The 24,408-nt window shown below is 34.2% G+C and overlaps 1 protein-coding gene across 1 annotated transcript in view; it reads left to right on the forward strand.

Annotated features, from left to right (window-relative positions):
- LRP2 (LDL receptor related protein 2) overlaps positions 1–23,893 on the forward strand; it is a 237,659-nt gene extending 213,766 nt beyond the window's left edge. The window contains exons 70-80 of the mRNA XM_051986217.1: positions 326–546; positions 1,622–1,798; positions 3,361–3,480; positions 5,795–5,885; positions 6,723–6,790; positions 7,214–7,334; positions 8,647–8,776; positions 9,644–9,745; positions 12,167–12,292; positions 21,363–21,434; positions 22,293–23,893. Coding sequence (XP_051842177.1) covers positions 326–546; positions 1,622–1,798; positions 3,361–3,480; positions 5,795–5,885; positions 6,723–6,790; positions 7,214–7,334; positions 8,647–8,776; positions 9,644–9,745; positions 12,167–12,292; positions 21,363–21,434; positions 22,293–22,454 — 1,390 coding nt within the window. The 3' untranslated portion in view covers positions 22,455–23,893. The remainder of the gene's footprint in view (positions 1–325; positions 547–1,621; positions 1,799–3,360; positions 3,481–5,794; positions 5,886–6,722; positions 6,791–7,213; positions 7,335–8,646; positions 8,777–9,643; positions 9,746–12,166; positions 12,293–21,362; positions 21,435–22,292) is intronic.
- Positions 23,894–24,408: the final 515 nt, after the last annotated feature.

Genomic DNA, 24,408 nt, shown 5'->3' on the forward strand with positions numbered 1-24,408 from the left:
GATTTAAAAGCATCTGGGGAAAAATGCTGAAATTTGTAATGCCCCTATTTTCCTCTCTATAATTGTACCAGTTAGATGAGGCTAGACTACTTCCATGAAATAAGCCTGGTAAATTCCTATGATGTGAAGCAGCAAGACAGAGTTTCATGGTAGCAGCATTGCTATTTCCTTTCTCTTTATCTTCTAGGAAATATAATAAATGTAGATTGATACATAGGTCACCTCAAAAATTCCATTTCTCTCTGAGTTAGTTTTTATTCCCCAAAGGCAAAATAAAACTATTTCCTAAGGTAAAATTCTAAAAATGAGAAAACCTCTGTTGTAGGTTTATGTACTGGACTGACTGGGGAAGACAGCCCAAGATAGAACGTGCTTGGATGGATGGGCAGCAACGGCAGACCCTAGTTTCCAATGACCTTGGCTGGCCAACTGGCCTTTCTATTGATTATTTGAACAATGACCGGATCTACTGGAGTGATTCTAAAGAGAACATTATTGAGTCCATGAAACATGATGGGACCGACAGGAGACTTGTTTCAGCTGGTGGTTAGTAATAGTCTTGATTTTATTTTGCCTTGGGGGCTCTTGACTACTAGTGAATAACCTTTTTCTATTTTCTCAACAAATGATTCTTTAACTCTTACTTATCTCAGAAATGACTTAGATGAAATTTCTGCATTTTATTTTTAAGCTGGTTGTTAAAATGCGAATGAATAATATTTAAGAGAAAAAATAACAAAAAGGATAGAGTTTTGAATTCTGTTGCTCCGATGAATATATACAAGTGCTAATCTGTTAATGTTTAATACTATCAGATGTATTAGTGCTTAATGTGACAAAAATTTTATTATCAGCTTTCTCCATTGTAAACATGGAAGGATAATAATAATAATAGTTAATATTTGCTTGAAGCTTGAAGATGTGCAAAGCAGAATACTTCGATTATCTCAGTTGATATTAACAACTTTGTTAAGTTAGTTACTATTTTTATTTCTATTTTACAAATGAGAAAATTGAGGTTAGGAGATGTTAAGTGACTTGTTTAATTAAGGGTCTGATGTAGGATTTGAATTCTACTTCCAAATCTGGAGTACTGTCTAAGGTGCCACCTGGAGGACAGTTTTTGGTATTTATTTTCCATATCTTTGCTGAACCATTCAAAGCCCAACATTCTAAACTAGAACTTTTAAGAAATCACATGTTTATCATTCTCAGCAAAGATATTATTCTTACATTCAAAGGAAAAAAAGGTACAACATATTGTCAAAGACTGCCTCCTCCCTAAAATAGGATAGAAAATTGTGAAACTAAAATAAATATTTTCCATAAATGGTGTCAGACACTATAGATTAAACTAGTATAATTTCTCTCATTTTGATCCTTCAGTGCAGAGGACCTTTATATGACAGAATCTGCTGATAGAGATCTGAGTTATAGCTCTTTGATGACATCCCATTTGAATGTTCCAGGAATTTCAAGACTTTGAGTTAGGGTTAGACATTAAGCTTTTACTTTTTAGAGAATTATGTCTGACATAGAAGTGTTACTGGAGATTTTCTTTTTAATTAACCAAAGATTATTATTTCTTTTTTTCTTTCTTCTCTTGCCCACGGTTGAGAAGTAGGGAACCCTTATAGCCTGGATGTCTTTGAAGGCCATTTATATTGGACCTCTAAGGAAAGGGGTGAAGTCTGGAAAGAAGATAAATTTGGGAGGGGTGAGAGAGTGAAAGTGCTGACAGTAAATCCTTGGCTCACTCAAGTTCGGATCTATCATCAATACAGATATAATCACTCAGGTAACTGCCAGTTTTGGAATGAGATATTCCCTATTATCTGAAGACTGCTGTTCCAAATTAATAGCTGTTCTGTCAGAATATTTGATAGAAGATATTGTTATGTCTCTTGATGCTTGAAAAGTTTTCAATATTTTGATCTAATAAAGGATGTTAACAACTGAAATATGATTAGTAACACCTCTAGATATCTAGGCATAAAGTAAAACTGTTTCATTCTTAATCTTGAGTTCATGGGATATGAGGTCATAAAATGTCCAGAAAAAGCCACAAAGTATCCAGGTCCTAAAACACAATATCAGGGTGACTTTCTGCTCCAAGTTTTGTTATGGAATAGTTCTAATCTTTGTCTTGTGACTTTTAAGAGCAGATGAAGGTCCAGGAATTGCGCATTTCAGGTCAACCAAGCATCTGATGAATTAGTTCAGAATCTTAACCTAGAAATTAGCTGCATGTATCTGAGTTCAGAATTTTTTTGTATCTTTTCTAGTTAAATATGATTTTTTCCTGATTTTATAGAGTTGTAATTTTATATACTTGTTCACAAATTTATCTCTACTTAAGGAAAGTTTTTATCTTTCAGACTGGTATTAGAAAGAACATGAAATTAGAAATTAGGAGATTTGGATTCTAGTCTCAGTTCTGTCACCAACCAGATATGTGACTTTGGGCAAGTTATCAGCATTTTCTGATTCTTAATTTCCTCTTCTGGGAAATGAGGAAGTTGGGAGTCAATGATCCCTAAGGACCCTTTGTTTTTTGAGATTCTAATGATCTATTTCCCTGGCATAATAATAATAGATGGTTTGGAAAGCTAAGCAACTACAATCCTCTTAAGCTTTCAGAGTCTTCTTCCCGTTGTTTCCACTTCCTAGTTGAAAAAGATCATCACTCTTTATATGTTGTTTCATAACACTTTCTTGGACCTTTTTTGCTCATATAGGGAACTTTTAATAAGGAAACTCCTTCTACTAATTAATATTGGCACCAGTTTGTCTTGGTCTCGAAGGTTAAATAGATTTCCCAGTGTCATAAAGCTTATGTACATGTATGTATATATGTATGGACATGAACCAAAAAAAAAAAATAAACATAAACTTAAAAGTATATTGCTTCCCCATCCTGTCTGAGAGGTGATTGTTAAAATATTTACTATTATTCCCTGCCTACTACTAGATTCAATACTGGTGCTATATTAAGAGCAATAGATATGACCCCTTAGGCTCAAAATAGTAATAGACTAACTAGAAAAGATGACTATCCATAATGAACAGAAAAAATGTTTCAGTGATTAAGGGAAATGAGAGGAAGAATGGGAGGAGGATTTTGATTTATTGGAGAACAGGTAGAATTTATTAGGCAAATTATCTAGGGGACTTTGGCTCAGCAGCCACTTTAACGTTACATACATAAGAAATCTCTAGAACAGTGAGTTTTGGGTAGTCCAAAACTAATCCATGTATTGGTCTCCTGCTTAGGCATTTTCTGAGATGTGACATTTTTTTCCAAGGCAAATCAGTTGGTGACTACATATTACTGATTCTTTTCCTACACCTTCATTTTAGTGCCCAATGTCTGTAAAGATATATGCAGCCACCTGTGCTTGCTGAGACCTGGGGGCTATACCTGCAGCTGCCCAGAAGGCTCACGTTTTGTGGAAGGGAGCAGTACGGATTGTGATGCAGGTAAAGTTGCTGTTAGAGAACACAGTAGCAGTTGGAAGCTAGGAGATATGTTTTGTTTTTCTTTTGCATGTTCTCCTTCTGTATTGACTAGAAGCAAGTGACTGAACTCTCTGTTACAAAAAGGTAACAAACAACCTTTTTCCCTCTTACTGTCTTCTGGGTAAATCTCAATTCCAAATGGCAAACCACATTTTTCTTTCTTTGCCTTTTGAATGGGATATATAGTAGCTGCAGAAAATGGGGCTAGATGAATAGCAGTGGATGAATAAAAACCTATTTATTTGGAGATAATTCCTGTTCAAGAACTCTTGTCTTAAGGGGCTCTGGTGGCCAAGAGCATAGAGTGCTGGGCCTATTTTCAGGAAGACCTGAGTTGGAATTCAGCCTCAGATACTTCTTAGTTGCATGGTCTTGGTCAAGTCATTTAACTTTGGTTTCCTAAGTTTCCTCACCTCTAAAATGGAGTAATAACATCTACTTCACAGAGTTGCTGTGAGGACCAAATGAGATAGTAGTTTTTAAAAGCACTTAAGATAGCACAGTATAATAGATGCTTATAAATAAATAATATTTATATAATAAATAATAATAAATGCTTATTCCTTTCCCTTATCTCAAATGAAAGGGATTGGATCAGACAAAAAATTTTGTGTTCTAACAATTTATGGGCACTTTTTGGCAAGTTTTTAGGGTTAGCTCACCATTGATTGAGTTCTTATCAATTTCTCTGACTCTTCTGTTAAGTTTCATGAATAAGACCAAATCTTCCTTGATTCATTCCAGGAAAGATTCTATTAGGCTACCATCTTTTGGCTTCAAAAACCAAGTCTCATGATCCTTTGGCTTGCAGACTTAATCTCCTTGGGAAAGTGCTGCCCCTGCAGCAAATGTTTATGTAGTTAGAGCTATCAGTATGTCCTTTCTAGGCTCATTTGGCAGCATCAGCAATGCCGTATCTGGAATTGAAAATAGTCAACAAGCATTCATTAGGAGTAGCTAAGTGGTACAGTGGATAGAGCACTGGGCCTAGAGTCAGGAAGATCTGAGTTCAGATCCAACCTTAGACACTTACTGTGTCATCCTGGGCAAACCACTTACCCCTGTTTGCCCCAATTTCCTCATCTGTAAAATGAGCCGGAGAAAGAAATGGCAAATCACTCCAATATCTTTGCCAAGAAAACCCCAGTGGATTACTAAGAGTCAGACATGACTGAAATGACTGAAAAAGCAACAGTATTTATTAGGTCCTCATTATGCATTAGACACTCTGCTAACTATTGGAAATATGAAGAAAAACAAAAACATAGTGGTTGAGGATTAGAAAGGAAAGGGGGAATCTCATTATTATTCTGTTATTGCGGTGATCTCCTCTTGGATGAGGCACTGTCTATCTGTATTTGCTTTGTACATTGAGAATAATGATGCTGTTCTATTGCACAGCAAGCCGTAGGGATTAACTAGGATCTAAGCTATGTCATGTGCATGAAAATCATCATAGTCATAAAACATATTGCTCATGGAAGTTAAGAATAGATATAAACAAGATATGGAAAGAATTTGCACATCTAGCTCCAGATATTCATCTCATACTGTGCCAATGTGACTTTGTTGAAGAGATTTTTCTCCTGGTTGCTTTGCATCATCTGCAGCAAATTGGCTCAAGTTTGAGGAGAACTATAATATCAAGTCAATCAAGCTTATTCACATATTAATGACAGTTATTTCAAATATCACCTAGATTTTATTCACTCATTCATTCATTCTTTCTAATTTGAACAGGGACAGTTTTATAGGACTTCCAAAATAGGAATAGAGAACCTAAGCAAAGAAATTCTGTTCACCTTTTTGGAAGTTTGGATATCCTAAACCAAAGTTTTCTTTTGATGAGATGTTCAGAAAAGACTTCTGCAAGCCTTTAGGAATTAAGATATTTAAGGCATTATGGGAAGGTACAAGGATGACTAAGAAATTTCTCTGTCTTCATGGAACATATAATTTAGTAACACACAAACCATTATCAATCATATTGGTGCTACATTATTTTTTTAAGCTTTACATTCTGGATATGTTCTGGATTCCATCAGTACTTATTCTGGACAAGGCAAAATTTGAAATTTGCCATATTTCCTTTTGTTTAATATATTCTTACTTCATAATCCAATACTATTTTATAAGGGCATTCATTTGATCTAGATGAGTGGTACCATATTTTGAAGTGTACCGCTGGCATTAAGGGTGAACAAGGTTTTGCATGGTACAATATGCTCTGCTCAGTATGGCTTATTAACACATGCATGGCTTTCGATTTCTGCAGCCATTGAACCTCCCCCAACCATGCCCCCAGCATGCAGGTGTATGTATGGAGGAACATGCTATGTTGATGAAAGTGATCTCCCCAAATGCAAGTAAGTCAAAATATAGAGGTTAGATGTGTTGGTTTTGCTTCATAAAGGACAATTCACTATTTCAATATAACCATGAACATAAGTGGAAAAGTCTCCTTGGTCCACTAATTTTTCAAATAGCTCATTCCTTTGGGGACATATATTTCAGGAAAATGAAGCCAGACTCTTCTACATATTTGGAATACTAATCACCATAAAGGAATGGGAGGATGGCTATTGGTAGATACCTTAGTATGAACAGGATATGTGATGAATAAGAGGGTTATTTTCATGAATTAAGGGGAAAACAACTAATCAAATTTAACATACATATATTAGTGATATGTGCAAGTAAGTATGCTAGATAGGACTTCTAGATACTGGGGATACCTCCAAGACATTGCTTGAATCCATTTTCCTCGTTTGAACTCACATGACCACTCTGTTATTCGAACTCTCATCACTTCTCACAAAGATAGTATGTTAACAGCAATAATTTCTGGACAAGCCACACAGATAATTTTTTTAAAATTTGGCTGAAGAATGCAATTATTATGTTCTTCCCCATCTTCAGCAACACAGAGAAAAACAAATCCATCATTGTAAATACTTAGTCTGAACCTGTAGATGCCACTGGTGTGCCATTGAAAGTGAATTTTCATGCAAATGTTATTTTCAATTAGATATTTTTAAATTTTTGTTTTTGTTTTTTAGAATAAATAGGGCCCATGCAAAAACTATTTGTCTAATTCAATGAAGAATTATTTAGTCAAAGCTGAATAGGGGGTGGCTTAAGTTAATAAAACAGGATGTATATTAAAAATGATGGAAAATAAATGATATTAATTGCATTTTCAGGTGTCCTAATGGCTACACTGGAAATTACTGTGAATTAGGATTTTCAAGAGGAATGCCTCCAGGAACAAGTAAGATTTAAGAACATGGGGGATTTGCTTGTTCTTTTATTGAAGGTTATAATATAATGTAGGGTGGGTAGGTAGCAGAGTGAATAAAATACTGGGCTGGAAAATTTCATCTTCCTGAGTTCAAAAGTGGCCTCAGGTACCTACTACTTCTGTGACCTTGGCAAGTCATTTAACTGTTTGCCTCAGTTTCCTCATCTATAAAATGAATTATAAAAGGAAATGACAAATCACTCCAGTATCTTTGCCAAGAAAACCCCAAATGGGATCATGACGAGTCAGACATGACAGAAAAATGACTGAACAACAAAGGATGTAATCAGTTGAATCTATTCTTTCAGTGCTCAATGTTGTAAGGCCTTTATGTTATGTTTGTCAAACCTTTTCCTCCCATGGTACACTTACTTACTTTTCTCTCTTTCATAGCAGCAGTTGCTGTGCTGCTTACGATCATCTTGATCCTCCTTATTGGTGCTTTGGCGATTGGAGGGTTTTTTAACTACAAGAGAACAGGCTCCCTTCTGCCGTCTCTTCCTAAGCTGCCAAGGTGAGATGCTGATTTTAGATTTTGTGCAATAGACTTTCTGGTCCTTTGGCTTTATCAATTACTGTCCCTCCAAATAAAATATAAATAGCCTTCTGTCAAGGTAAATTTCTACATTCTATTAAAAAATAGTAAACAAGTATCCAAAATCATTGTTTTTTCATTATTTTTACTAGACACTGCTTTAAAGTTAGAATAACAATTAATATATTTCTAAAATGTTCATGTTGCATGGAAGTCTAGATTACATTTCAGGTAATCTCTCTGTTTCTCCCTCTGTGTATTCTGTCTCTGTTGCTGTCTCTGTCTCTATATCTCTTTCCCTATCCAATCCCTTAACATGTATATACTCAGAGTATGAAATACTGAGAATTAATGAATAATAAAAAATTGCAAGCACTTTTTCTTTTTTTTAAGTTTTATTTGCTATTCTGTTATAACATCTACATCCTCCAGTTTATTACTTTCTTCTTCACCACCCAGAGAGCCATCTCTTATAACCAAAAATAAACAAAGACAAAGAAAAAAAGTTTTACAAAAGTAACTTATTGGAGAAGTCTAATAAAAAGTCTATCCTCCCCCCATAATCCCTAATCAGACAGCTAGATGATGCAGTAGATAGAGCATTGGATCTGGAATCAGGATGACCTGAATCAGATCTCAGACACTTACTAGCTGTACAATTCTGGGCAAATCACTTAACTCTGTTTGCCTCAGTTTCCCCACTTGTAAAATGAGCTGGAGAAGGAAATGGCAAATCACTTAAGTATTTTAGCCAAGAAAACCACAAGTAGAGTCAAGAAGAGTAGGACACTACTGAAATGATTGAATAACAACAATAGCCTTAATCCCGGCAAAGAAAGTGGGGAAAAATCTTATAATTTTGTGTCATTCAGTTCATTTGTTTGTTGTGGTTCTTTTCACTTTTTTTTTGTAATTGTTATAAATGCTGTTTCCTAGTTCTATTTTCTTTCACTCAGTTCATATAACTCTTTTCATGCTTCTCTGCATTCATCATATTCTTCATTCCTTACTGAACAGTAATATTTCATTATATGCATATATGACAGTTGGTTTAATCATTCCCTGGCTGAGATCCACTTTATTTCTAGTACTTCATCACTATTAAAATGCTATGTATATTTGGGTATATATGAGTTTTTTTGTTTGTTTGTTTGTTTTGTTTTGTTTTGTTTTTGCAATGAGGACTATTGATCTAAAAGTTCATGTTATTAGTGGAGTTTCATTTTAGTCTCTTCATATAATTTCTCTTTGGCAAACATTCTTTCAAAGGGTTCTTTTGGTTTCCTTTCAGCTTAAGCAGTTTAGTAAAATCTACAGAAAATGGCAGTGGTGTGACTTTCAGATCTGGGGCTGATGTGAGCATGGATATTGGAGTATCAGGTTTTGGGCCTGATTCTGCTATTGACAGAGCAATGCAAATGGTAAGGGTCATTTCAAATGGATCTTTAAAATGTAGAACCATTTTCTTTGTTTTGGATTTCTTTCTTATTTACATATGAGTTGGACAGAATCATTTTCAAAATGCCAGAAATGTACTAAAGTTTTCTGTTATTTTTCTTCACAAATTAGATTTCAGTAATACATGATTAATGCAAAGAAAAATGAGATTGTTTGTGGAGTCTATCAATATTTTGAAAGTAGAAATAAAATTAGTATTTTCTGGGACCTTTTAATTCCAAGTAGAATTTGATTGGTTAAAATCTCTTATATGGTCTCAGTATGAAGTATTCTCAGATATTTTTTAGGTTTTTTTTTTTCCTTATTTAAATCCTTATTTGAATACACCAATTGGTGTATATTTGATGGCAAGAATTGATTTTGGATCATATGGCGTATTTTTCTTTTTTACTTTATAGTTAGTGTTCCCTTTCTTTATGATTTTATATTATTCATTATATTATAAGTATGATTCCTCTTTAATCTCTCTAATTCTTTTTCTCATTCACCAACTTATCTCTTTTCTACCATCCTTATATAAGCAATAAGATTCATAGTAGCAAGTGAATATTCAACATGAAAGATACTTATTAAATGAATGATTTTTTAAAAAAGCATTTCTTAGACACTATATGCTGAGGGCTGTTCTAAATGATGCAGATGTAAATACAAAACCATGCCCACTCCTGCTTTCAAGGAATTAGCTTTAAAATGAAAATGCAGGAGAGCACATATAGAGGAGTAATAGCCAGGGAGGAGCATTTTTTCTATAAAAACAAATGGTAAAACATTTTAAGGCATTATATACCTAGTTTTGGGGATCCTGACAATAGCATCATTTTCTTTCTCAGAATGAAAACTTTGCTGTGGAGACAGGGAAGCAACCTATCATATTTGAAAATCCAATGTATGCAGTCAGAGACAGTGTTGTCAATGTTGATCAGCCAGCCGCGGTGAGAACTGAACACACTTCCTTTGGAATGATTTCTTAAAGTGCAACACTTTCCCTATTTTTGTTCTGTCCAGTTTCATCTACTTAAACTCTCTTTTAATTTCTCCTATCAAACAGAAAAAAAAAAACTATGTAAGTTAATTTAGTTAATTTTTAACCTTGACTTTCTGCAAAGATAGGGTTGATTAAAGATTTTAAGTAATATTTGAAAAATGAGAACTATTTTATGTCCCATAAAAATTGTTGAAAGGTTAAAGTCCCTCTCCAGTTGTAAGAAGAAGCTCTTCATTTTGGTTTTCATAAAGTCAAGTAATTATAATTACATCATTGGATAGTATTTCACCAGGAAGCAGAGAAGAGAAAAAGAGAAGGAAAAGGAGGCAGAACTCCTCACATTAACTTAGGATTCAATAGTCAAAATAATTTTTTGCCCCTTCTTGCTAAGCATCAATTCATTGTTAACACTTAGATTTTCATTGGAATGACAACAGATGGCATATTTAAATATCAGGCTGAAATGTTTCCTTACTTAGGACCAGAATATTTAGAGTACTAAAAACATTTAACTATGATGAATGGTTATTAAAGCTTTAATGTCATGCCATTTACTAATGCTATGTTCTGTTTGTTATTCTCTCTATGGCTATGCCTCTGTAGAATACAAGTAGAGTAGATTTAATGATGGACTTAAAAGATAGGTTATAAACATGTAAGGAATGTAGTATGCTCTGTCTCTTCATTCCTTAAAGCTTACATTAGATATTTTCTTTTAGAAAGGGTCTCTGTGGCTATAAAAAATGTGGAAAATTTCTAGAAGGTCAGTTATTACATTTATCTCTATAGTTTCAAATGTTACAAATCAATAAGCATTGATTAAATGATTGTGATGTCAGAAATTATTCCAAGTCCTGAAGATAGCAAAATGAAAAACAATAAAAAACCCAAAAAAATCCCAAGCTCAACTCAGAAAAAAAGTAGTCCCAGATCTCAAGAGCTTTACCTTCAAATAAAGCTGATAATATATAAACAAATAGGTATACATTTGCTACATGCAGAGTAGATGGAGGTAGCCTTAGAGAGAAAAGTACCAGCAGCTGAGAGATCAGAAAAAGTTCTCCTACAAAAGATAGTACATGAACTGAATCCTGGAGGAAACCAAGGACTCTAAGAGGTGAACGTGAAGGTGAAGCATCCACAGGTATAAGAAACAGCTAGTATAAAGGTATGGAGATACCTGAGCATCATAGCATTTTCCATCATACATGAAGAGCAGCAGCAAATAGGTCAATATGATTAGACTGTGTAGTGTATGGAGGAGACTAATGTGTAGGAAGACCGAAACAATAGGAAAAGTACATGTTGCAAATAGTGTAAATCCCCAAAAGAAGGTCTTATACTTGATTCTAAAGTAACAGGGAATCATTGTGGTTTGTTGAATTTCCCCATTCAATAACACAGGTAAACCAATGCTTTAGGAAATTATTTTGGCTGCTGAATGGAGGATGGAGTGATCGAGAAGGGAGGGGTTGAGATGAGAGATCATTTAACAAGTTACTACAATAGTCTAGACAATAAAGACAGAACCTGGATGGTGGTTGTGTGTTAATGGAGAAGCGGACATATCTAAAACCTATTGTGGAAAAATAAGTAAAATTTAGCAACATTCTGAATATGTGGGGTGAGAGTGAATATTCCCAGGTGAATTTAGCAAGATTATGAATTCAAGTGACTAGAAGGATTGTGATGTCCTCAATTTAAAACTGAATGTTTGGAAAAGGCCTATATTTGGAAGGAAAGATTAACTCTCCAGGGATAAAATGTCCAGTTCAAAAAGGGTTTAGATAAAAAGGATAAACTAAAGGAAGATTAATTATTCTAAAATGACCCTACAGTGTCCTATTATTTTAAATGTGTTTACTGGTTTACTGAATTCCTTTAATCAAGTACCATATAGATAGCTTTGGGAAGAAATGGTTATGTTAGAAGAACTAGAAACATCTTTAATAAATCTGATTATAGCTGGTATAAAGTTTGGAGATTTTTCTTCTGTAATTATAAGACTAATTTAGAATTTAATGTTTTTGTTTTCTGGAAAATGGGACAGTCTTTATACTCTTTGCTAGTACATGGAATTTTTCTCATCCTATCAAGAAAAAGTATAATTTGAAGTATATGGGAGAACAAAATACCCAAAGAAGAAAGTGATGGAAATGAAAGAAACATTCAAGAAATTCTGTTTTTATGTTTCAAGTAGTGAGTTTATACTGTTAGGGGCCAATCTTTAAGACTTTAAATTTTTGTTCTTAAAGAGCAAATCATTTCTCTGTACTCTTTGATTCAAGTCTCTTAATCTGAAGTTTCTAATTGTTTTAATTGTAATTTCATCTTTATGGAGTTGTATAAAACTTTAATATATTTACAGGTAACTGAATTCAGAAATGAGGATAATCCAAATTATGAAAATACCATCAGTTCTTCAGAAATTGTTATTGAGGAAAAGCAACCTTCTACAAGTGCAGAAATAACACAAGGAACAGAAGCTGCACAGGTATTCTGTGTTTGATTTTAAGAGAACTTTTAATTTTGCCTTTGGTTTTATCTTTGTCACCCTGAGAGGTATATGCATTCCTATGCACATAAAACTAAGAAATCCTGATAATCAGATCCATAATAGTGCAGAGTTAATGATTCTTACTCTCTGACTGCTTTCCTCTGCCTCTCCAGATATGCAAGCAACATTAGATAGGTGTGTGATGAATACTGTGGCTTATATGCATTGGAAGCTTCATCCAATATTTAATGTAAAAAATCAGAGAAGGACAACAAACTTTTGCAATCTAGCTTCTTTAAATTCTGGAGTGTGACTTTAACAAAGTTTGATGTAATATTTATAGAAAAAAGATATGCAAAATATAGCCTATTACATATCCAGAGCTGGGAAAGACCTTAGGGGGCTATTTAGTCTAATTCTTTTATAGACAAGACACCAAGGCTCCAAGAGGTTAGATCATTTTTCTAAAGTCACACAAGTTACCAGGATTTACTCCCAGGTCCTCAGACCTTAACTAAAATAGGAATATTTATATTTATGTATTTAATTCTTTATTTGTTATTCTGGGAAATTTATATTTTTAAGTATTCATCCATTTCACTTAGATTATCAGATTTATTGGCATACAATTGGGCTTCTAATTGTTGCTTTAATTTCTTCTTCATTGATGGCAAATTAATGCCATGATATTCATTGATGTCAAACACAATATGATTGCTATTAAACCACATTAAAATAAAATTGGAAAGTATTTAAAAATACAATAGAACAGATAATATTAATACATATTTTTTCTAAGTCACTATGCAGGGATCCTTATGTACAGTTTAGTAGCCAACAATTTCTTTTTGAGTTTGATACCACTGGTGTACTTGAGTACCTGTCATATTATATGTTGCTGTTCAGTTATTCAGTTGTACTTGACTCAGACCAATACCAAAGATACTGGAGGGTTTTTTTTTTTTTTTTTTTTTTTGCCATTTTCTTCTCCAGATCACTTTACAGCTAAGGAACCTGACCCAAACAGGGTGAGTGACCCAAAAAGAATGATTTGCTCAGGGTCACACAGTTAGTAAGGGTCTGAGACTGGATTTGAACTCAGGTTTTCCTGACTCTAAGTCCAATACTCTATCTATTGAGCCAATCTAGCTGTGTCTCCCAATATTGAATATATGCATGTAAATATCTGTGGAATTGAATTGTAGAGCAATCTATCAAATTTTGCCACTGGGTGGCAATCAGATGTACTTTTGACATAGTTCTTAGCATTATGCTTCTTGGCCACCAGATGGCTTTTGTACTCTTTGCCTGGGCAATCTGGCTTTAAAAATTTAGAAGCTTGTAATTTTTTTTTATAACAGACTGGTTATTTCCAGTCTGGTCATAAGAAACTCAGTGGATTAAAGATTAAAGATTATTTATTGACAAAAATGCAGATCATAGATAGTTACAAATATATTCAAGAAGTGTTTTTTAGTTTAGTTTTATATAATAATACAAATAAAGATGCAATTAGGCACTTTTCTCTCATTAGAATTCTGTCTTAGAATTAAACAAACTGTATAGCTTATAAATTGATCTGGCATCTATCCATATGATTTACACTCTTCTTTAAAATTACAGAAATGAATCTCAAAAATATTCACAAATAGAAAGTGTAGAAGGTATGGCTAGAGAACAATCTGTTTGAAAGGGATCTGGAGATTTTACTGAGTTACTAGCTTACTATGAGTCTGCCCTGTGTCTTGACTTTCAAAAACAGAACCCCAAATCAATTTTAGACTTCACTAAACGTGATAGGCCCTTTGTATTCTGACCTGATCCAATCATATCTCAAGAATTGTGCTTAGTTCTGAGATCGTGTTTTGAGACAGATACTGAAAAGCTGGACATCACTCACAAGAAGGCAAGTATAATGTGAGAACTGGGGACTATGCCACATGATAAATATTTGAAGAAATTGGGAATTGTCTTGAGAAATGAAGACTTAGGGGAAACATGATACTGTCTTTATGTATTTGCAAACTTGTCATAGAGAATGAAATGCAATGGAATAAGTCTTTAGGTAGTATTTACTCTGTGCTACATACACACTATGTTAGGTGCTTTATAAGTATTATCTTATTTGATCCTTTGAAGTACATTCCATTTTTATCTCATTTTGCAGTTGAGGAAATTAAGGCAAACAGAGGTTAAATTCTAGTGGTCATGTATTTCACTGGAAAGGAAACTGAGTGGTTGACTTTTGACATCTAAGTCCTTTGAGTAGTCAAGTAGCATAGACTAAGGGGGAAAGCATGATAGGAAGAAGGGTCCCCCTGTATGATGACCGTGGGAAAGGGATGATGGGTACCCTGGTAGTGTTTGGTCCTCCTGCTGCCCAGTGTGTCTGGATAGGAACTAGCATGCCTGATTTCTGGGAGAGTAGGAGAAGGATTCTCTTCTAGATTTTCTATGATTTTCTGATCTGTGCTCCAAAGCTCTGATTCTTACTGTCAACAAGACAAACCACGTACAAGTTATCTGTTGGTTCCTTTTGAAATCAGGTCCCTACCTATTCGATCTAATTTGAAAACTGCCTTTCAGATCTTAGTCCAGCAACTTTTCCTAGCTCCCAAATTAGTATAAGGTTATTTCTCTTAATCAGCAACTCTCTTCCATCCATCATGAATACCAGGCTGTCTTTGCTAAACTAACTACATTCTCCATTCTTCCTCGTCTTGATTCTTTGTCAAACTAGTTAAACTTGAAACTTTCTTCTTGAGTTCTTAGCTTCCTAATTGTGTTGTGGATTTTGCCCTACTTAGAATTTGCCTTGAATTTTTCTCATCATCTACTATCTTTGTTCTTATATACATGCTGTTGAATGAAATTGGAGAAAATTAGGAAGCCATGGCAACCAGGTCAATTACAAAGTTGTGTTACATAGCTTCTACTGGGTTCTCACTGCTGCTAGGCAATTCTTTTAGATCTGTCTAATTAATGCATTATCTCACTTATTAATGTGTTACAATTTGTAAATGTTAATTTTTCATTTTAAAACCCTATTTTTGGATTTAAAATGAATAAACACTCAGACATAGTGGTTCATAGGTATAAACCCTGGTACCTGTGAGGCTAAAACTGGCAATTCTCTCATTTTCTCCAGGCTTCCCCTCTATCTACTCATCTTTTAATGAAATACAACTTGTATAAATTTTAGACTTTGATTTTCTCACCTATGAAATGAATATATTGAACTTAATGAGCAGTAAGATTCTTTTCAGCTCTCATCTTTGAATTCTGGGTCTTCCTCACAAGTTGTTATTTTTTTTATTTCCACAACAAATTTCCTCACTTTCTTTAGCCATTCTTAGTAAGATCTTGAAGTCCTCACCAGTCTGGTCCCCCTCTTTTGTTGTTAACATTTTTTTCTTAAAATATGAAACATAAATACTTAAAACATGGTCTGGTTTGAGTAGAAAAGAACAATATTCTCAAACCCTATATTCCAGAAGTGATGCTTTCTTTTAATGCAGTCTAATATTGTAATAGTTTTTTTTTGTTTGTTTTGTCTGCCCTGACATATTGTTAACTTATATTGAGATTACAATCCATTCAGTCCTCATATATTTTTTCACAAGAACATTTGTCTCTTCATATTCCTCCTTCCACCATTTTATACTTGGGATGTTAATTTAATAATTTTTATTTATGTTTAAAGACTACTCATGGGTCTGAACCTATCACTGATCAGCAGAGGAGGTTTGCCTGTTCTCTTTTAAACCTGATCTGGCTGGTCTGTTCCCCCTCAAGCATCCTGGTGGAACCTTGCTCCAAAGGTCTCAACATCTTAATTCCAGTTTTCTTAGCAAGAAGACTTGATTATCTTAGCTCCCCGCAGCTCAGAATTCTCAAGCTAAAAAGAATTGCCAGTTTTAGCCTCACAGGTACCAGGGTTTATACCCATGAACCACTATGTCTGAGTGTTTATTCATTTTAAATCCAAAAATAGGGTTTTAAAATGAAAAATTAACATTTACAAATTGCAAAAAGAAGTGGGAAGTGGGTTCATAGTATAGCATAATAAACATAATAGCAATAAAATATACATAGTCACATACGCCATAAAATATTTTATGGATAATCATTGGATCATATAAATAATGAAACCTGAGTGCTAAATTTAGTCAAAGATCCCGAGTTTCATTGTGAGCCCTACTTCTTACTAGTCATCTCAAGCTTCAAAAGTTATTTCTTAAATTTCAAAAGACATTTCTTAGATAGTGGCCTAAAATTCCAATCAGCTTAGATTTTGCCAGAAAAGATAAGGTAGGAAGTTCAGAAACAAGAGTATTCATGAAAACTCTCTGACTGGATGGAGTTTAGGAACTCTGTTCTTAGTTGTCAGGGTGATGACTTGAGAGGAAGGATATCTTTGAGAAAAATAGTTTCCAAAGTATTTAAAATTTCATAGAACTTAACCCTCACCTTTAACTGTCCTCTGAGGTCCAGCATGTACTTAAAAAGAATTACAAATATTAAAGTATAATGAATAGGCTGATTATGACTCATGCCTCCAGTTAATATTCACTCATTCTTTTTGATTGGGGAAGGTTGGGGATAAATAGTCACAAATTAAAATATTAATCAAGAATTTATTAAGACTTCATATCTAATCTCCAGTGACCAGCACATCTGAGGCTTTGAGAAGGATGTTGTGAAATTTTATTTTAAGGGACTAGGTATGGATTATTCATCCTGTTTTTTCCTCTAGAACAATAATTTTTAATCTCTTTTGTGTGTTATGGACACCTTTCATAGTCTGCTGAACCTATACTTCTTGGAATACATTTGTACATATATATATATTTAAATCACAATAAAAATGCTAGATTTCAGCTAAAGATTAGTGAAAACAAAAATATAATTTTTTCCTATTTTTTTCATGCATCCCCTGAAATAAAAACCTCTGCCCCAGGTATTTTGGAAAATTGTCCGTGCTTGAATGGACCAAGGAGACATAGAAATGAAACATAAAAAATTATATGTCTAAGAAAACATTATTTTTCCATCTAATAAAGAATAAATTTTTCCATGTAAAGAGCAGGTAACAATAGAGTTTAACTTGATTCATTTTGATAACAATTGAAAGAGTGGTTGATTTGGAGTGAGAGAATCTGATTCTAACTCTGCCTCTTATTACCTGTGTGATGCCACACGAATCCTTTACATATTGTTTTCTCATCTGTAAATGAAAGGATTAGGGGTAGACCAGATGACTTCTGATGTTCCTTTCTATCTCTAATTGTAAGACCTATATTGATAAAAGTGTATTACCTATTGAGTCCTGGGATTCATTCTATGCAATGGAAGGTTTGAGAATTATTAGCCAGATTTTTCTCTTCCTTGACTTCTTCTCATCCTACTTCCCATGAAGCTTGATTTCTCCCTTATAAAGGAAAAAAAGGAACCTTCCCATCTATCTTATAGTCTTAAAAATGTCGATTTATAGGTTTTTGTATGATGTATATAATGGATATCATATCATTTGCCTTCTCAATGAGTACTGGAAGAGCTAGAGAGAATTTGAAACTTAAAATTTAAAAAATGAATATAAAATTAAAATGAATTAAAATAAGATGTCAATTTATTGTGGCCTTAGCCATTGTTCTTTAGGTTCCATCAGGTTGGACACTCAGTTGATTGTAGCAAATTGATATTAGTATATTAAGTCCAGCTGAAAGTAGCATTTGAAGGTATTATGCCTGACTACATGCCTGACTACACAACCATCTCTAACTTGCTTATTGTTTGTCTTCTGTCAAAGGAAATAGAAACTTGGCTTGAAAGAGAAATTTTCAGTCATATTTTTCAAAGGCTTGATTTTTTCCCTTGAATATTAATCATATCTCCCTCCAGACCCAGACACCTAATGCCTGAGTTTCACAAATGCAGTCTTCCAGCCCTGACAAAGCTCTGGGCAATAACAGATTTGCTTTCACAGGCTGCTCATTTTTTCCCCTCTGTGCACTTTGAGTATGATATTCTCATGCTCATCAAACAGAGTTCTTATATCATCATTTTCACTAGATAAAAGCGATACTGTGGCTTAGCCTGAGTAGGAAAACGTGGCTGGGGACACTGCAGTGACTGATTTGCTCAGGATGAAGCCCATTTAACTATCCATCACCAAAAACAGTTTGAGGGAAGCCTAGAAGAGAAGTTGACTCTGCAGGTTTTCTAGCATTCTTCTTTAGTCATCTCTTCTCCTGAGCTTTCAATCTAGTCTCATGAATTATTAACAGGTGATTCAATGTGATGCTTAATGGAACAGATGCTCATCTCACACGCCTATGGCTGAATGAACTTGTTGACCCTTGCTGCTCAGGGGCTTAGATATTTGTTCCAATCGTGGCTAAACCTGTGACGATGTGACTGTTTCAAAGGAGGCAGCACTTTACTTGCTAAGAGTCACTCGAGGGTGACATTAAAGTACTAGGCACTCTCAGCAGGTTTTCTTTCACTGAAAATATGTTCAAAAGAATCTAGGTTAGGAACATGAAATCTCAGTGGTTCCATGATATTATTTTTCTAGGCTTTCATTAAAAATGCATTTGATTTCTCTAGGAGATAAAAGCAAAAAGGTACAAGCTCTACTTCCTTGTTAGGAACCTTTTGATTTTGAACTCAGGCAAGCCCTTATGTGGGGTTTTATTACAAAGCCAGGCTGCTTAGTCCACATAGAAGCACATGATTTAGGAAGTTTTCTGTCTTCTCTCAAAAAGAACTGAGTTCCCAGCTTGATCACATTGAGGAAGATCAAAGACTCAGGTTGATTATGGAACAGATTGTTCCACAATTTTTTCAGCTGTAAAATGAGGATAATGATACTTATCTCTCAGAGTTGTTGTGAGGGAAATGCTTTGTCAACCATAAAACACTATAGAAAGATAAGATGGTGAAGGAGGAAAAACATTGGCTTAGTTAAGAAGAGTCCTTTTCCTAGACAAAGATTTTTAATCATTTTTGTGTGTCTTCTTGGAGAGTCTAAAGAAATTGTGGACTTTAAGAATATTTTGAATCCAAAAGATACGGGTTCAAATTTTAATTGTCACCAGCCTTTGACCTTGGGAAATCATTTAACATGTTCCAAGACTTCCTGGATTTATCTACTAAATCAAGGACAGATTGGGATCTGCTTGGTAGAGAGAATTCTATCACAATTCTTGATTCTAATAACTAGACCTCCACACCAGCAAATTAAGAAATTTCTAGGCTGTCTTGTTCATGGAACAACAAGAAGACCAATGTCACTGGAGTGAAAAGTATGTGTCAGTGAGTGAGATATGAGAAAAAAGGAAAGGAGGAGGCTAAGTTATGAAAGACTCAGAGTGCTAACAGAGCATTTCATATTTGATCCTAGAGGCAACAGGGAATCAGTGGAGTTTATTGATTAGAGGTTTGACATGGTTGTATCCATGCTGTAGGAAAATTACTCTGGTGGCTGAATGGAGGACAACTTAGAGAGAAGAAAGACTTCAGGCAGGCAAACCAATCAACTCTTGCAGTAATACAGGAATGACATGATGAGAGTCTGCACTAGGGTGGTGACAGTATCAAAGGAGAAGAGAAGGGATATTGAAAGATGGTGCAATGGTGAAATCAATAGACCTTGGCAATAGATTGAGTATTGGGGATAAGAGATAATTATTTCTTGGGAACACAACGCTCCATCATTCCATCATTTGCCCTTTAAAGGCACAAAATATGTATTTTAAATAAATAAATTTTAAATTGAATTTTAAATGTAAATATAAATCTGAAATAGTCTGACCCTATTTCCTTGCTTTCTGGAAAGATACAATAGGAAGCAAGAAAAACATTAAATCTTTGAGCAAAGGCATTGAGAAATAATATATAAATCATTTGAATTGTGGCACTGGGACCTGGGCTAATACATTACTGAGACTTCCAAGTGGGTTTCTTAAAGATCTCTTTATTGTTTGTTATTAGTCTCTGCACTTTCAGGCCTTTTAAACACTGCTGGGAAGTAGCCATACTATAATAGGAGGTTATGTAGAAAATCAGCTAAAAAACAGAAAGTCATTGAAGAAAAAGATGCTGTAATCCAACTTCTTCCCCTTACTTTCTTTTAAAACATGGACCAGACATTTAGGGCCTCAAAGGAATTCAGGGGGATAGGGCTCTGATTTGTTTTTTATTTGTTATTGCTAAGTCCCAGATGAACAATAATAACTATGTATCAGGCACTGTGCTCAGCACTTTATAAATATTATCTCATTTTGTCCTTACAACTATGGGAGGTAGATGCTATTTTTATTCTCATTTTACATATGGGGAAACCAAGGGAAATATAGGTGAAATGATAACTTGCCCACATATCTGCTAAGTGTTTGAAGCCAGATTTGAACTTCCTAAATCCAGGTCTGTTTCCCTATACACTGTGCCACCTAGCTGCTATCCACAGTAAAAACAACAACAACAAAACCTCCATTTACCAGTACATGTTGCCTGAAGTACTGAGGTGCTGTGATTTGCCCAGAGTCACTCAGCTAGAATATATCTAAGATGAGACTTGAACCTGAGTCTTTCTGGTGACAAGTCTAGCTCACTGTTGACTATGCTCAATCATACAGACAAGAAAATTGAATCCTAGAGAGGATAAACCATTTCCCAAGAGGAATCAAGTCAAAAGCAGACATGTCTGTCAGAATCTGCTTTTGTTGAACACTTTAACTTTGCATCCAACACTTGTGGACTGCCCCGAATGTTTGATTTGGACATTGGTATAATGACCCCATTAATAAAAGTGAGAGAAAGATGTTCTGAAAAATTGAAGGTGAATGGAGCTTTGAAACCACTAGGTGAAAAGAATAAAAAGAGCATAAAATTGTCTTTCAGTTACTATTGGAGACCATAGACATCATTAAAGGATTCACAGCACCAGCAGAAGAACATAACCCCAGATTCCTTTGTCAGGGAAGGAAATCAAGTGGAAAAACTAAAATCTCATTATTAAAATTTACCGTTTTTGTCCCCCTCCGACCCTTCTCTCTTCCTCTAGGAGTCAAAATGGAGTTTCTTCAAACGAAAATTGAAGCAGAGTACCAACTTTGAAAATCCAATTTATGCAGAGGTAAAATGTTTCCTTAGTTTGTTTTTTTTCTTTAGGCCCAAATTCAAATGCATGTATTCTTGTTCTTTTCTCTTCCTCCTCCTTTTAAAAACCAGTATCAAAATTTAATTGTACTCACCTTGATCTCTTTTCTTTCCACACATACATTTGCCTTGCTAATAATATATAGGATATCAGTTAGTCAATAGATATTTATTAACCATCTATTAGGTTCCAGGTACTGTGCTTAAGTGCTGAAAATAAAAAATGAGGCAAAAGACTTATTGTGTCTTTTGTATGTCTTCATGGAGCACACAATCTGATATAGAAGATAACACATAAAAGGAAGCTGGAAAATAGTGTGTGGGCAACTGTGGGGGATACCTGATATGAGGCTATCTTATATGTACAAACAAATTTCCAATTCATTCACATGTCAGAACATGACCCATGTGATGTCTTTTGTTCTTTTCAAAAATGAAGAACAAACAAGAAGAAGAAATAAGAAATTATTAAAAGAGGAAAGGTACTAGAATTAAGAAGAATTGGGAAATGCTTCTTATGAAAAATGGAATTTAATTTAGGATATAAATAAAGACAGCAGATGAGGGAGAATGCTCCAGGAGGGTGCTCTAGGCATGAGGGATAGAGAGGAGCCAAAGATAACTAGGTTTTTTGACTAAGGGACTGGGAAAATGATGTTGCCCCTTATAATAATAGGGAAGGTAGGATTTGGAGGTGTGTGGAAGGTTTAGGGAGAAGGACAATGAGTTTAGTTATAAAATATTGAATTTAAGATCTTTGTTAAAGAATCAGTTTGAGATTTCCAAGAAGTAATTGGATGAATAAAGGTCAATAATTCTTAAATTATTATTATAGATGGAGAAGGAGCAACAGGAAGTTACAGCTGCTGTACCACCCCCATCTCCTTCACTTTCTGCTGACATTATTCAAAGAAAAGACCAAACTCCAGCTTACATAGCAACTGAAGATACATTTAAAGATACTGCTAACCTTGTAAAAGAGGATTCTGAGGTATAACTAGTGCCATTGATTTTAGGGAACGATTAGAAATATACTTTTGCACATATATTTTTTACAAACAGGAAAAAGGTTAACATTCAGTACTTTATAAAATATATACATATATATATATATAAAATATCTTGCCTATAGTTGGAGATGTCTGTTGCAACTATGCCTTGTGTTTTTTTTTACTCATGTCGACTCATATTTTTATGAAGAATTATCACAATGTACTATATGTATATCTTTGCACTGAAGCTGTCTGAAAGTAATATTATAAATATATTTGTATATTTGTAAATTTTAGGAAGATTATCATGTCATTGCTTTTGCTAATAAAAATGTCTCTTGAATTGGTTATTGCATTGCTAGAATTAAATTATTTCAATTGAGGGGGAAAAATCAAGGTAATTTAAAGTCCTTGTCCATTTTCAGACAAAGAGTACCATATTCTCCTCTTCAGAATTATTCAGAAATAGAACCTGGACTGCTCCATAACGTCCATCTATTTGTATACACTAGCACCAAATTGCTGTATACTGTTAAATTCTAAATTCTTTCATATCAAGAGGACACTATATTTATACACGCCAATATGTAAAGAATGACCTCTAGACTCTTCAGTTTATGCAGAAGATAGGAAAATAATTTAGCATATTTTAGTTCAAAGACTGACAACCTAAACAGCCATTGTACATTTTTATGTTGTCAAATAGAATATCTGTACTGTCTCCCTCACTGATGGCTTTCCCTTGAATTGCCACTTAAACATTTCTATTTGTGATACCTATAAGAAGATTTTGTATCATTAGATGCTAGCCACATCCTATATGATACTTTATACTTCATCTAATGATATTTTTTCTTCTGATGATGATATATGGAACATATTACTCACTTGACGGGCATGTCAAGCAGTCTTTCCTTGGGACTGAAATGTTGTAGCTAGAAAATGCCTTTTCATCAAATATGTTACAAAAAATTCTAGCAAAACAACTCAAACTTTGGTTTGGAAGTTTTGTGCAAATTCCATTGTCATTGACTATTTATTTCCTGAGATGGATATGAATAGAAAGGGAAAACAGTTTTTAGCAGTAGCTATTATTGGGTTCTCTGTTTGAATCTACATATCTGTAGCAGAATGTCCTGGATAGTTAGGTTTTCTATGTAATAACATAGTATAGTTTACATAACAGGAACCACTTAATAAAAGTTTAGGGCCATAATTTAACGTTTCTTGTCACCTACCCTAGTTAACCATGCCTATAAACTGCAAATTTAATAAATGTATAATGAATAAAACATTTACCAGTGATTGTTCTATACCTGATTTCTCATATTTGTTGCCCACATTTAGAACTATTATTGTAATTATGATGAAATGTATTGTGATTGGAAAAGCAACTGGGAAATGCTGCTGCTGATAAATCTAATAAATGTAATATTTTATCAGACTTACATTGCATACCTTCTTGGTCTCACTCATGAGCTTATTCTCTTTTGTTGTGCAGAGATCTCAGAGAACTGGGTTTTAAATAAATATCACCAGTTAATATATATCATCAGTTAATATACTGTAAAATAAAGTGTAAGATTACACTTTTTTGATTGAAATATTATATATATGTATATATATTTTAAAATCCACAAGATTATTTCAGGAGAGAAATTTCATTTAGCAACATGTCCTGGAATATTCCAGCATAGGAAATAGAAAACATAAGTCTAGTTAAGTCAGAAAATCAAGCATTTATTAAGTGTCTAGAATGTGCTACACAATATGTTAAGTGTTTGAAAACAAGAAAGGAAACATCCAATATTCCAATGTGTTTACAATTTTGTCCAAATGGGTATTTTCTCCAATCATTCATATCCATCCATGCATACCAAATAAGTGGAATTTTTGTGCATTTTCTCCCATAAGATCACTACAGAGGGTTTGTCCAATGTATTGTGGGCTTCCTAGAAA

This window comes from Antechinus flavipes, chromosome 3 (genome assembly GCF_016432865.1).
Source record: "Antechinus flavipes isolate AdamAnt ecotype Samford, QLD, Australia chromosome 3, AdamAnt_v2, whole genome shotgun sequence".
NCBI lineage: Eukaryota > Metazoa > Chordata > Mammalia > Dasyuromorphia > Dasyuridae > Antechinus > Antechinus flavipes.